Source organism: Neocloeon triangulifer, unplaced genomic scaffold (assembly GCF_031216515.1).
Source record: "Neocloeon triangulifer isolate White Clay Creek 2 clone unplaced genomic scaffold, ASM3121651v1 ptg000002l, whole genome shotgun sequence".
Lineage (NCBI taxonomy): Eukaryota > Metazoa > Arthropoda > Insecta > Ephemeroptera > Baetidae > Neocloeon > Neocloeon triangulifer.
In genome coordinates this window covers 5,296,874-5,311,280 of record NW_026775545.1, presented here as the reverse complement: position 1 = coordinate 5,311,280, position 14,407 = coordinate 5,296,874, and the positions used below count along the sequence as shown (strand labels likewise).

The window sequence follows — 14,407 nt, the reverse complement described above, 5'->3', positions numbered from 1 at the left end:
AGCAGTAATCGTTTGTTTGTTGCGTCAGAGAGGATAAAATAAATAAACTCACTCGCAGCAAATGAAAAATCTGCTGCACAAACGTGGGGGGCGCGACGATTAATTTAGACATGAAAAATTTCCCAGTCACTGCAGCTCTGGAGAAAAAGAGGTTCAACGTCAGAGCATTTAAACAAAGGCAGGGGGCGCCCCAATAAAGGTCAAGAGTGACAGTCCGCCCCTGTCAAATCAGATAACGCGGCTTTATCAAAAGGCCTATCTACCTACACGACAGCAGTCGCTGCTTTTCTGCTTTTCCCTTTCTCTTTCCTTTACACATTTTTTTTCTCATTCTCCACGCAGGGCCGCCTTCTTTTTAAACGACTGCTGCTTTCTCAAATTCGGCCTTCCAGGGCGCGCTGCCAGACTAATGATGAATGGCCCACGCTTTTTATGCATGCAGTCTGTGTGATGTAGGTGAGCCGCGGTCTTTCTTCTCGTAATGCGGCCGCCGGGGGGCGATTCGAAAAGCGCGACTTAGCGAGCGAGCGAGTCCGACTGCGGCGCATAAATTTTCACGCGCGGCCACAAGATAAGTAAATGTGAGCGCCGAGCAAATGGTGGCACACGCAGTCAGGGAAACTGACTAAAAAATAAATTTGACATCGATTACATGAAAAGACACCGAAAAAGGGTTGCGAGAGAGGGTAATGTGGTTGGAAAACGACCCCGTTTGAGTCGTAAATTGCTATAATAAAATTGAACACCGAAAATACTTAAAGTGTGTAAAATTTCTGCTGGATTTTTTAAGTTTTTTTTTAATATAAATACGAAAGTATTTGTAATATATTAAATAATCAAATGGTAATAGATTGTACAAAATTGTTGTTTTAATAAAAAACTCTCAATATTTTATTATTACATCACTTGAATTATTGTAATTGTCGTTTCAGAGCAGAGTTAAATTGGTTACATCATTGTTTCCTATTTTACACATCATTAATTTCATCGACAAGAATGGAAAAAGCCACATGTTAACCATTGTCATTGCCTTCTAAAATTACAAACAATTGCCGACTGGATCAAATGAACGCATTTACTTTGCCCACGCCGACTGATTGAACCGAACGGCTCTGAAAACGTAATGATCGTGTGGCACACTCGGAATTAATTACACTGCAACGCAACGCCCGCGCCATTCACTGGAAGCTGCACAGCTCGATGAAACAGCAGCGCACAAGAGCCAATTTCCATAATTCAGCGCGATATCAAGTTTCTGCGCGCAATAAACGCGTTGGCAGCCGAGCAGCCAATAACCCTGTGCATTTGTTTCTCAGCGCGACGATTTTCGAATCAATCGAACCGAAAAGCCGCTCAAATGTCGCTGGATTTCCCTCGGATTTTTCCATATCCGGGGCAATTTTGTTGTGTGACGAGGACGTAACTCGGCGGTGGTGCCAGAAAATGATAGCAGAAATTTCCTCTCCTCGCCGCACGCGTATTAAAGTAATGGCTTTTTGTTCGCGCTTTTTTTTCACACATATATGCCGTTTTTTTTTCGCCGGCGCACTGCTGGCGTGGCGAAAAGTGAGCAACAAACAACAAAAATGAAGTGCCTGCTCGCTCGTACTCGTCTCTCGCTCTGCCGATGCATTATGGGAATCTAGAATCAATACGTATGAAACATACATGTATGCGGGAGCGTGAAAGCCGGCGAGCACCACGGTGACGACGACAAATCTGGCGAAAGCGAAAAAGGTACGAATCACCACCGGCAATCTCGGCTGACACCACAAAGGTAACGAAGCCAAATCGTTTGTCCTGCGGCTCAAGTCGAAAGGTCAAAGAGCGAAGCACACCAAAAGCATACAACTTTTTAATAGTGAATTATTTCTCTAAGCATTTTTATTATTATATCTTTTAATTTAATAAGAATAGTTTATTGTATTTTAAATTATTTAAATAATTTATTATTTTTTAAATAATCTTTTTTTTATGGGTTTTTATGCTTTAAAGATTTTATTTTCATCTTATCTAATTTACAAGAATTTTTTAGAGATTTAAATCTCCATCCTCAAAAGTGGTTATCCATTTTATGATGATGATTCACATTAACTAGATACGCAAGATTAAGAGCTTTTCTCAATTTCTCAATTGTAATCATAATTCATAATTTACAATACGTACGAAATTCCGGATCAAAATATTATGACTGTCGCGCTAATAATGAAAGCAAAAGTAAGTATATATGTATTTATTGACAGGGATGAACTGCGAAGAAAACAGTTCACCCTGATCGCAGAAATAAAAATAGTGCAAAAACACTTCTGTCTTTATAGACAATTCCAGTACGCCGAACTTTCACAAAGTAAAAACTTTGATAAAGTTTGTAAATAAATTGTGAACAGTACGTTGTTTCAGGCTTACTACAAAATACTTTCAAATGAGAAATTTTGAACGAAAAGAGTTTGATCAAAGTGATAAAAAAAAAAATGGATAAACAAAAGTTGTTCAAGTCAAGTATTTCCAGCAGATAAAACATTTCATTCTTAAAATATTAAATTTTTATTGGAATGATTGCTTATTTAAAAAATGTTGAATTAAAAAAATTCAGTCCTTTTATTACAAACATTATTTTTTTTCGTGATTCTAAAGCTCTTCCACACAACGACGGTTCTAGTGGTGTTATTTGTTTTTGTTTCCCATTCCATTCACCCTCCCTTTCACTGTGACTGGAAAATTTGCATATTTTTCCAAAGAACCTTTCCGCCTGATTTGCCTTGCAAAGAGCCACTGTTGAAAATACCGAAAAAAATCCCAAGCCCAGCAGCTGGCAGACAATAAAACAAGGGCCAATCAGGCCGGCGATAATCTTGTTATTGCATGTCGGGGCGCCAACGTTTCGGCTGCGGTGGAAGAAAAACGGTGCGCGGCGCCGGGTAAAATGACATGACTAATTGGACGATTAAGTGTAATTGTAAGCCGGCGGCGTTTAGCTGGAGCGGACTGTTTCCGTTAAAATTTGGCGTACGCAAAAAGTTGACATTGGGATAAAATGTAATATGGCAAATACATTTTTCCATTTATTTTGTTTTGTGTAATTAAAATGTAAGATGATAATTATTTAAATTGTTGTAATCAGTTAATAATTGGCCTTTCCTTGATAGCTTTTTATTTTTTCTCGGATGTGTGGAACATTTTGTACTTTTTGTTTAACCATTGAAAAATAAATCTCATCAAGTAAATCGGAAGAGAAATTAATTTTTTTTATCATCTATTATTCCATTCACCATGAATCAAAACTAATTATAAATTTCTTTGGTAAATTTTCACGAAGTAAAAAAATGATAATTTTTGGAAAAGATAATTTGAATGGGCATCGGCTATCGGTTTTGAATTTAAGCAAAGTTAAATTTTTCTAGCTAAATATTTTTTTTTGCAACGCAATTAATTTCATTAACTAATAGTCACTTCATATATTTCACCTCTTCATCCTTGAGAGAGTGACCGTGAGACTATTAATGATCAGAATGAAGTTTCGAGGATTTTTAAACTTTTAAATGGTTGCGGGAATAAGTATTCTCCGCTCAGGACCTGGAGTCTGAGATGTGCAATTTGGTTTTTTTTATACAATAAAAAAAGTAAATTCAAGGAAAATTGTTTAAAAAATCAAAATTGCTGCTTTGCCTTCGCTGATTTACTCAGTTCCAACTGTTGAATAAAAGTCAAAATTTGGAGTTTCCATGTGAAAAAAAAATTATATAAATATGGTTAGCCGTTTTCCCTATTCCTAAACATAATTTGAAATTTAGTATGGATTGCAGAGAGAAAATAAAAAATAACGTAAAACAACAACAATAAAAGCTGCTTCTCCGGCACAACGATTCCGCAAAGCTGATAACCTTTTCCTCCAGGTATAAAAACAAAGCAATTTTCCGCTGCTTTGACTTCTTCCTCTCGCGTCTCAGCCCGGAAGACCGGATCGTGGTAATGCCTAATACCTCAAACCAACGATACAAATCCATATCAGCCGCCTCGATACCCAAATCAAACACGCACCGCCGGCGGCTGCAGCGTCGCAATTCGCAGCTCAAATTGGCGGCAGCATTATTTGAAATGCCGGCGGAGTGCGTCGACTTAAGGCCAGGCTTCTCAAATATCAAAGTTTACGTGCGGCGCCGCCGAGAGAGGAATCGGCAAACAAGCAAACAAACAAACTGGGCTGAGACAAAATAGAGACTGTCGCATCTCAGGTGGGTTCCTTTGACATGAAACGGGGCCACGCAAATTGGCGGGTCCATTGCACTCACCTACGACGTTGAGGGTGATGAAGTGGCTCATTTTGGGCTCGGTGCTGATTTGACACTCGTACATCCCGGCGTCGCGACCCTGCACGTACTTGATTTGCAGGGTCCACGTGTCCGTCGACTCGACGTGGAACGCCTGGAAACGCTCATCAGCGATAAACGTGTACCGGTCCACGGCCAAAATGTGCGCGTCTCGCCGTCGTATCCACGATACCTAAAACAAAAATATTAAATTTTAAATTATGTTCACATTTTGTATTTCTTTAACACTATTTTTAACTTCATATAATAACTCATATAACTTGATTTATAAATTGTTAATTTTAATTTTATTATTATAAAGTTATTTCATATTACTTTGAAATAAATGAACGATTTTTTTAAACTTATACTTGCAATAATGCAATTTATATATTATTCTTAAATTTATTTATAATAATAACTTATTTACTGTCTTCAACGTAACAACTTCATTTGATTTGATCATTTACACAAATAATCCGCCAAGATCATATTTCGAGTGAAAATTTAAATTTCAAATTAATATTTAGTATGATTAAACTTCGTCAAATTTCCCATTAACTTAATTAAAAATTGCATAAGTAGAGTTGATTCCAAAGTTTTTTTTTTAGAATAAATCATGATTGTTGCTCTTCCCTTAAGAAATGTTATTTCTTGAAAATAAATTCTTTGTTCCTTTACATGATCTTTAAAAAGTTTAATGCTTTACAACGTAAATTTAATCGCGCCGTGTGGTTTGTGCTCTCATGTCAACCGCAAGTAATGACATAGCTCGGCAGAGAGCATTACAAAGTTTCCCGTCGGAATATTCCTCCAAATCAAATCATTCTCATCTGCAAAACAAATTGCAAACTCGGTACGTAACCTTCCTCTCGAACTCGCTCGCTCGGCTGAGAATCGACGCCACCGGATAAGAGAGCAAAAATCAAGAGAGCTCAACACCGTGCTCTCTACTTCCAAGGCTATAAAACTTATGCAACCGTTTGAGCACTAATGCTCTGCGGGCTTGCATTTTCGCCTGGGAAGAGAAAACGGTGTCTTTATCCCAGCAGGTGGGCAGTTCTGTCGGAAAAAAGGCGCCGTTCCCACCCGCAGCCGGTCTGTCCGCTTCTTTACTGCCCTCCTTCGTCTTGATCTTTAAATCACCCGTTTCTTTCTTTCTTTCTCTCCTCCGTCCGTGCAAAGTGAAATCTTGCTGTTATACCGGGTGCAACACAACCGGCAGAGGCGACACAATTCGCCCGGGTTGACCTTTCCCACGCAATAAATTATGGTACAAAGAGCGAGTATTGATCGGCCGCCGCCGCACCGACTTCCGCAAAAATGTTTTCCGCGCTGATGTATGCAATCGTACTTCACGCATTCGTTCGTGTATGCGCCATTCGCCGCCGCAGACTGTTATGAATTTTTATCGCGAGCTAATCCGTCAGTCAACTTTTTATTATTTTCACCTTCCTGCTCTTGGTAGTAAATAAACGCGTGTTTCGTGAAAGGGAATGTTAATTTGCCGCTGTTTGTGTTTCATAATTTCGTGCGTCTGTCACTTTTAATCCTCTGTAGACCGTTGACTTTGGAACGTTGGAGGGGGCGCAAAAATTGATGATTAAATACACGACTTGCATGTTTAATTTGTTTTTTAGAATTTTTTTATTATATATGACAAAGCGCTTATTTCGTCTGTTTTAATGGCCGGTAAAATAATTAACATTAATAATTTGCGGAAACCGTTTATATTCAGTCTCTGAATTAAATTTTGTTTGTTATGTATTCAAAGCCAAAAAGCAACTGAAATAAATTAATTTTTTGTAGCTTTGTCGAACCGAGTGATTAATTTATTTTCAATGAATCAGTTTTTCTTTAATATTTAATTAAATATGAATAATTTTGTAAACTTTTGAAACAATAATAGGACAGGAAAAAGATGCAATTATAATTTGACTGAATTTTAGTCTCGACATATAAATATCTAATTTTTCAACCATTTTTATTGAATTCATCAATTACAATATAATTATTTTTCATCCAATTTTTTTTTCTTTCAAAAATTCAATATCATTTTATCATTTATAACTATCATAGTAAATTTTGTTGAAGGAAAATGTCTTCATTATCATATTTTCGTATGGTGGCTTCATTGTGAAATATTGCTGCTGTTATTTATAGCTTGTCTTATTTGGAAGCAAATATTGCTCAAATTGAGTATTATTTTTTCCAGGAGCTTACATTCAACGATTCTTTCAAAGTGAGGAAATGCCGTAGATTTTCCTCCTGTGGAACAATATTGGCAACTTTAGAAATTCAACCCACATAAGATATTGTTTTCCTTTCCAAGAAATTTTTAATAACCCACCAATAACAGTACAAGTGGATGACGATCAAATTCATACCGACGACAACGATTTTCATTAATGAAATGAGATATTTATAGCATCGTCGTCTGCATGTTGGTAAGCTAGAGTTTGCTCGAGTAATTCTGCGAACTTGATGCTCATTGTTATTTCGGCGGTGCGACGCGGCGCGTGCGTTGTTTTTGCCGAAGCGCAAATTTCCGACGAAAAGGTCAGGGCGTGCGAGGGCACAAAGGCCCTCGACGCCGCCAGCAGGAGCGCTATTTCGGCGGCGATACGCACGGGCAGAATCAATAAAATCGTGTCCCAAACATTCCCAGGGGCCTCGGGCGCCACCTCCGGAATCAATTCCTTTTTGTTTTAAAATTCAGGCCCTGTAATCAGCATCCATCAGTTGGGCGGCGGAAAACACGTCATTTTCATTTCGTGCCAATTCCCTGCGGCGACCACCCTGGGGGCACGAAAAAGAAAAAATAACACCCAAATCGAGTCTTCTTCGATGGAATAATGGCGAAATTTATAATAAAAAAAGAGTGCAGATAACACCTTGCTCGGAGATGCAAAGTGTCTCGAGTTGAGCAGGTTGGGTTTTTTGCGGGGCCGGGCGAGAGGGAAGTGCTTTAGGAGCTTAATTCTCCCAGGGAAACGAGAACGCAATTTTCTTTTTTAGCGATGGATCCACAAAAGAAAGAATATAAGGAGAGAAGATGGAGTGGAGTTGGGGAAAAACTTTTCTTTGGCCGAGCCTAGCAAGCCTCCTCCAGGCTGATTTCGTTTGTTCCTTTGTACAGTTTTCGTTTCAAGGATTGAGGAAAATGTCGAGATAAAATAAATATAATGCAGAAGATGAGGGAAAAAAACGCTAACTGTTCTAGATCTAATTATATGGTAAAAGATTCAGATTAGGAATTTTGCCTGCTAGAAAATTTTTAATTTGGATTGATTAGTGGTTAAAATATCTGGAATTAATCTGGAAAAAATGAAAGAATTTCATACCAGCTTCTTGGAAGCAAGCTAATTGAAGAATGATTAATTGTTAAATTAATATTATATAACTCTTGATTAAATTTAATACCATGACACATGACAGTGATTTATTAATAAATTTAGCATAAAATTGGCCAATATTTGAAACTAAAATAATTTTTGAACATAGAAATTTATAAATAAAATTAAAATGTAATTCTGAATAAAATATTTGTCCTTAACTTCTAAAATTTATTATAATTATTTAACCAATATTGTAATAAATAATTGTTTAAAATTAGAGGTATTATGAGTAAACATAGAATTAAGCAATTAAAAATATCAATAATTCTGCTTAACTATGTTTATTTAGTAATTTAAAAGATCCAGTTAGATTCAAAATCATTTGTTATTGATGAAAGATTAAAAACGAAACAGAGGTCATCAAAAATAACAAAAACTAGGATAAGTCGAACGATCGTGAGCAGATCAACCAGAAAAACAAATTACTAACGTTTGTTATTCAAAATATTCAGTTTTTTAGAGGAACTGTTTATCAATTTATGAGATTCAGGGTTTTTTTAAGCATTTTTTTGGTTTGTTTAAAAAGGGGGAATAATTGCCTGCGCGAACATAATTATCAACTATAGAAACTAATTTTAAGCAAAAACACGTTTGCTGTGCGTTCAATCAGACACACGATCGCATCACACAAAATATGTTAACAATTTATCGTTTCACCAAATATTGCCAGCGGCGTTCTCTTTCTCTCTCTCTCTCCACTGTTTATTATGTTTTGCGATCGCAGCGGCGGGCGTTTAGAGCGAGCAATTTATTCTAATTTCGGCGCATTATTCCAAACAATGCTTGGTTTGCGCCACGCAAACATCCCACTTCAAACACACGTAGAACGCGCTGGCTGCGCCGGAGGTGGCGCGGAAAAGCAGGAAGACAAAGCGGAATTTCAAAGTGAATTTTTGCACCTCTCCAGTGGCGCGGGGGCTCATAGAAGAGAGGCTAATTAATTTTACGACGAGAGACTCTCCGCAAACGCTTCCGTCCGACGGCCTCGCGCCTCGCCAGCCTCAAACCATCCGGTTCGGTTTCCCCCTTGCGGCGGGTCCATCCATTCATTCATTCATTTGTAACACAATTGAATCGAAAAACGACCATAATACTTTATATTATACGACCCTCCCGTAGCTCTCCTCGGGGCCGTATATAAAATTCGAGTGTCACACACAACGGCCGAGTGTTTGCTGAGAAAATAAATAAATCGATAAGCACTTCCGCGTCCTCCCTGCTGCCCGCCGACCTGCCCGTTTTTTTACACGTGTATTACAATCCTTCTGGGTGCCCTAATCGGCAGCCGGACCTGCACTCGGGCCTACTAATTTTATGGCTCATCCGTTGAAATTTATTTGGCCATGAAACATTACATAAGTGCGGCAGCAGGTGCGACGGACTCACTTATTCGGGTCGGGGACAAATAATCATCAGCAGGCGGGGGAACAAAGTGCAGCCTTTGTTCCCCCACACGGCTGCACGAGTCATTGCACAAAAGACTAATTAACTGGTTAAGCCGCCGGATTTGGGGGTTCGCAGGAAAGGTGGTCGAGAATTGGATTTACGGGCTGAGAACGAACGAGCAGATCTTGGAGGATCCGAGCCAGCCGCGTGCATAAATTCTCGCGCCGGCTCAAAAGGCGGCGACATGGAAGCCAGCCGAGCGGCAATTCATTATCGCAGCCTGTTGGAAAAGCGGGCCCGAAATTTCAAATTTGATTTACTTCAGCTGCTAACTACTTGAGAGGAGCGCCAGATAAGGGGGAGCTTCACGCCCATGCTAATTTGTAGCTCGCGCCTCTGATTGCAGGGGTGATCTCCAAGAAGTGTTGCCGGAAATTATAGCGAACCGGCAATTAAGCTTGAATTGACATAATCAAAGCTTCTTGATTATTATTTGATTGGTAAATTATAGGTTCTCGATTCTACATTGATAAAAATGAATAAGATGATTACCTCATTCTTTTATTTAGTGAAACAGCTATTAAAAGAGGGCTTAAAAAAGTTCATTATAATAATTAACATTTAATTATTTCTTTTTCTTTTCGGAAATAAATAAAGAGTCGGTCTATTTTTTACCTTTTCAACAGAGAGGTATTGCATTTTTTACTTAAAAAAATTAAAAATGAAGTTTAAACATTTCAAAATATAAAAAACAAATTATTTTAATATTTTTTTATGTCTTTCATGATTAAACACAACTTTTTAACCATATAAATAATTTATTTACAAAGTAATTTTGTTATTAATAATTTTTTCATTATTTCCATTTGACACAATATAATTTTAAATTTACATCTAACGATGTAATTGAGATGATATTTATATTTAAATTTTTTTAATATACAGAATGCATTGAAATTACATATTATATATTTAAAATTTTCAGCAAAGTATTGAATGCTTTTTCCCGTTTCTGGAGCAGTTAATATAATTTAATTAATCAAATTAATGTTCAACTGACCCAAGCACTTATAACAAAAATGTCTCATTATCTTAATAGAAGTTCTACCAGTTATCCCAATTATTACTAGACAAATATTGATTTTATTTCTTCCCTTATGATAACAAAATTAATCATTTCTAACTTTTCAACACAGAGGGAATGCCTTTTTCCTTTATATTAATCAATATAAATGATGCAAGTATTACATTTTCGGGAATTTTTTAACTTCTCATGAGCCAAAGAAAAGTGCCGAATCCAAAAATCAAGTTCATTCCAACTGATTTCAAAATCATGAGGTACAAAATGGGTTAATTGGATGAAACATAAATTAAAATAAATACCTTGTTTAGCTAAAATATATTTAGACAAAAAATTCTTCATCAAATTAACACGCAACAAAAAACCATAATATCTGTAAAATGCAAAACCTTTACTCAAAGTTTTGTGAATTTATTTATTGTTTGATGGTAAACACCTTAAAAATACACTCTGCAGTCTTAAAAGCTTCTCTGTCCTCACTAAAAGAACCTTTTGAAATTTCCTTAATGAAAAAGTTAAAATAAAATGTTTACCCCACGCAATTTTTCAAAGTTTCCCTTTCCATTGATCAAGTTGCTATTTTTGGAAGAAAACTTTTCAAAGTCAATTTTCCTCAAACTCATCGTGCGTAACATGTTTTCTTTTTTGAAACGCAGCTCTTTTGGGACACATTCCCTATTTCAATTCACCCCTTCACTCGCGATATTATTTCCATTTCCGCCGAAACTTCCTTTGATGTTTCAATAACAATTTTTCAATTCGCACACAGAGGTGTTTGTGAGGGCGGCAAAGGTTGCCGCGCTCTCAAATGCTGGTGGGCGTTATCGTCAGAAAAATCAGCAATTCATACATGCGGCACGTGCAATCTGCGATACCACACGCAAGTGGGCCATGCACGAATACAAATAAAAGAAGGCTGACTCAGCGGTCTAGACCCCGCAGCGTTTCGCGAACGACTGCCCAATATTTTGCCGCCCCGCGCACACTTGCACACTCATGCACGTGTTTGTATCGAAACCCACTGTATATTGTGGAACATGACTTGCGAGATGTTACGGCATCCGGCACACGACCTGCTCAGCGCCCAAGGTTGTGTTATCTCCACGTTTTGCCTTGTTTCGAGACTTGGAAAGAAAAATTGCGGAGATCAGTGACCGCATAAGCCGGTTTGATAGGGGAACGTGGAAGACTTATTGTTAGCCGCGGGGAAAAAAACACTGTAAAAAAACTTGAGGGATATCATTGGAGGTTTTTGTAGTTCCTTGAGGTTTTTATGAAGTTGTTTTTTTTTTCTTTTGGTTTGTTAGACACTGTTGACATTGATACAAAAAATGGACATTTTCTTTTAGTTTTTATTTTGTTAGATTGTTTCATATTTTTCCCTAATAAGGGCAAACTGAAATGTAAATTTTTCATTAAAATTCCATTAATATAATTAAATACACTTTTATTTATAAAATTTCATTTCTTTCCCGTTAAAATATGATGGCATTAATTTTCAAAAAAGAATAGGTACTTCCATTTTAAAGAGTCTGGTAAAGGTTTTCTTTGAATAAAAGTTTTTAATTATTTAAACAAATAAGGTAGTACTAAATTTTTTTCAAAAAGTAGAAGTTTTTTTGATTGAAAATTGAAATGTATAAAACTATAACTGAGTCTCAAAGCGGTCTAAAAATTAATATTTATTTTCCAAAATTGAAGGAAAAACAGTATTCACAATTATTTTTATCTGTGTGACATAATTGCAAATATCCATTACCAGACTAAATTCTGGAGCGAATTAAAAAAAAGGAAAATTAACGAATAACCAAAAAAAGTATGATAAATGCTGTGAGATTTTTTTTTTTTAATTTTGTGATACTCTCGAAAATTATAAATTATTATTTCGCAGAGAAACATTAATATTGAGTTTTCCGTTTTCAATTTCTATTTAGTTGGAATATGTATATGGCACACAACGTTATCTTTTGCCATCTCTTTCATCACCCTTCATTTTGCCAGGCTTTTGGCTTTTCCAGGAATTTCATTTTTCCGTGACGGACAATTTTCACCATTTGAATATGATATGCCTCGTGCGCATTTTTGACGAGAGTCTGCAATATTCTCATACCATACACTCGCTTTCACCACGAAACTCTCATTTCCCGTCACATTTTTCGCGACTAATGAGAACACCAGGCAGCCCTCAACCCACTTCAACTTAAACCGACATTCCGCCAGTTTCAGGTGGAAATTACCAACACTTTGCACGTATCTGCAAGAATTTCACTTTGCAGCACATTAAGCGGAAACCCGCTGGAATTCCCTCAGCTTTGGCACCTAAGTGCGTGTGTCATTCATTGTTGAACTATCAAGCATTTTCCAGCTGGAGAAATGGGGGCGCTAATTATTCATCAAATCAGTCAGATTTTCCAGCCTCGTATGACAAATATAAAGCTGGGCGCGAATCCAGGCCAGCGTGTAGGTGACAGCCCGATAATGGCGAGTAACTTAATCCGGCTGCAGCTGCTGGCAAAACGAAGAACGTGCCTGCTGGTGTATTTATTTAGAATTTTGATCCGCTTGAGGCCGTCTTTTTTGAAAAATGACTCTTGCGATTATTTCAGCTGAAAATCCCACCCATCTGCTGTGCTGCTGAAATGTATATAAATTTTAAGGACGGCGAGAAAGAGAAGAGCCGCTTTAACTAGAGGAGAAAATGAGGAGGCGTCACGTGAGATTTTCTTTGTAAATCTCTCAAAAGCGAAAGCGAGAGACAGACGCCGAAAAGTTACGTCGCTTTTGCATGGGAGCCCCTGAAAAAGGATGAGGGCACACAAAAGAGGCCCTTTGTGGCGGGCGTTTGTGACGTGCAAAAAACCGAGAGTCGCCGCCGCCGAGCATTCAAAAGTTGATGCCATTTTAGCCCCGTGTGTTGCGGTTCATCCCCAAAAATTTGCGCCGAGTGTATAATTGTCTCTAATTGTACGCGCCAGCCATTGGAGCGCTTTATGAAATCTGACATCAAACGCAAAACTTTGGGACGAACAAAAAAGTTGCTGCTTTTTGAAGCGGCGAGAGACCGGCGCTTTCCGTGCCATTACACTTTTTGCCATGCAAATTTAATAACGTTCTCCAACCGATATCTTGTTTGGCCTTCTCGAAAGGGGAAGTCAATGTAATACAACAAAGGGAGGCGACCCCCGGAAAATGAAATTATCTCTCCGCTTATTTTTGTATTTGCTGAGAGACAACTTCAAAAGAAAAACTTGCATTAATTTTATTGCGCTTGTGAAAAAAAAAACTAATTTCAAACTCATGCCTTTTCTGAGAACTTAATTAAGTTTATTTCACGGCGGAAACAAAAGGGATCAAAATGTTTGCGTCGGATAAAACGTGTGCCAGAGGAAAAAAGTGTTTGTTGTTTCCCTCCCGGCACGGCCCTCTGCTTTTGTACGGTATTTTTTGTGCTTTATTTTTTCCAGCTCTTGCAAATTCGTCGGCCGGTTCATTAGTTGTTCATTATTGCGACCAGCAAAACATCATCGTTTTATTAAACGCGCGCCCCTCGGAGGACGACGCAAAGGACACGCCATTTCAGCTGACCTTTCTTTGTATAGCTGATCGTTATATCAGTGACAGCGCCCCGCTGTTTTTCTGGCGGCCCGCATTTGCAGCAGACGTTTGCGATCGGCAAAAGTCTCGCTCGCGCGCCCGTCACCTCTCGGCTGACAGCAACGCTTATTTCCTGTCTTGGAAGCAATTTAAATGACGGATTATCGCCTTTTGCTGTTTCTTCTAAAGAAAAGTGCTCAACGATTCCTCTCCATGCTTATCATAGGTCAATAACCTATAAGAATTTGCATTGAAAAAATAAAAATTTATTAATATAGAAATTATTTAAAAGCATAATTATATGTTTTATTTTAGTTAAAAATTAGTAAATCACATTAGGATATTATGTAAGTAAATATAATTTTCCTGGTGCTAACTTAGCATGTGAAAACCTCCAAATAATTATAATTTGTAATGGTCAAAACCCTTGAAATATTTATTAGTTTCACAAGTTTTAAGTTAATATAACAAATTATTAAACTCCAAATTTCAAAATTATGTATCACAACCTACTTTTTTTAGTTTAATTATGATTATGAGCTGCTCATATAGCTCTCGGTCAACAGAAAGGAGAGGAAAAATAATTAATTCCCAGCTCTCCAGGTGGGCGGAATTAAAATGCACCTGGGTGGCGGGCGGAC

At 37.6% G+C, this 14,407-nt stretch overlaps 1 protein-coding gene across 1 annotated transcript in view; it reads right to left on the bottom strand.

The window, feature by feature from the left end:
* Window positions 1-14,407, bottom strand: part of LOC132205307 (lachesin-like) — a 136,875-nt gene that overhangs the window by 20,487 nt on the left and 101,981 nt on the right. Inside the window, exon 3 of the mRNA XM_059634277.1 lies at window positions 4,290-4,500. Within this exon, the coding sequence (XP_059490260.1) occupies window positions 4,290-4,500 (211 nt within the window). The remainder of the gene's footprint in view (window positions 1-4,289; window positions 4,501-14,407) is intronic.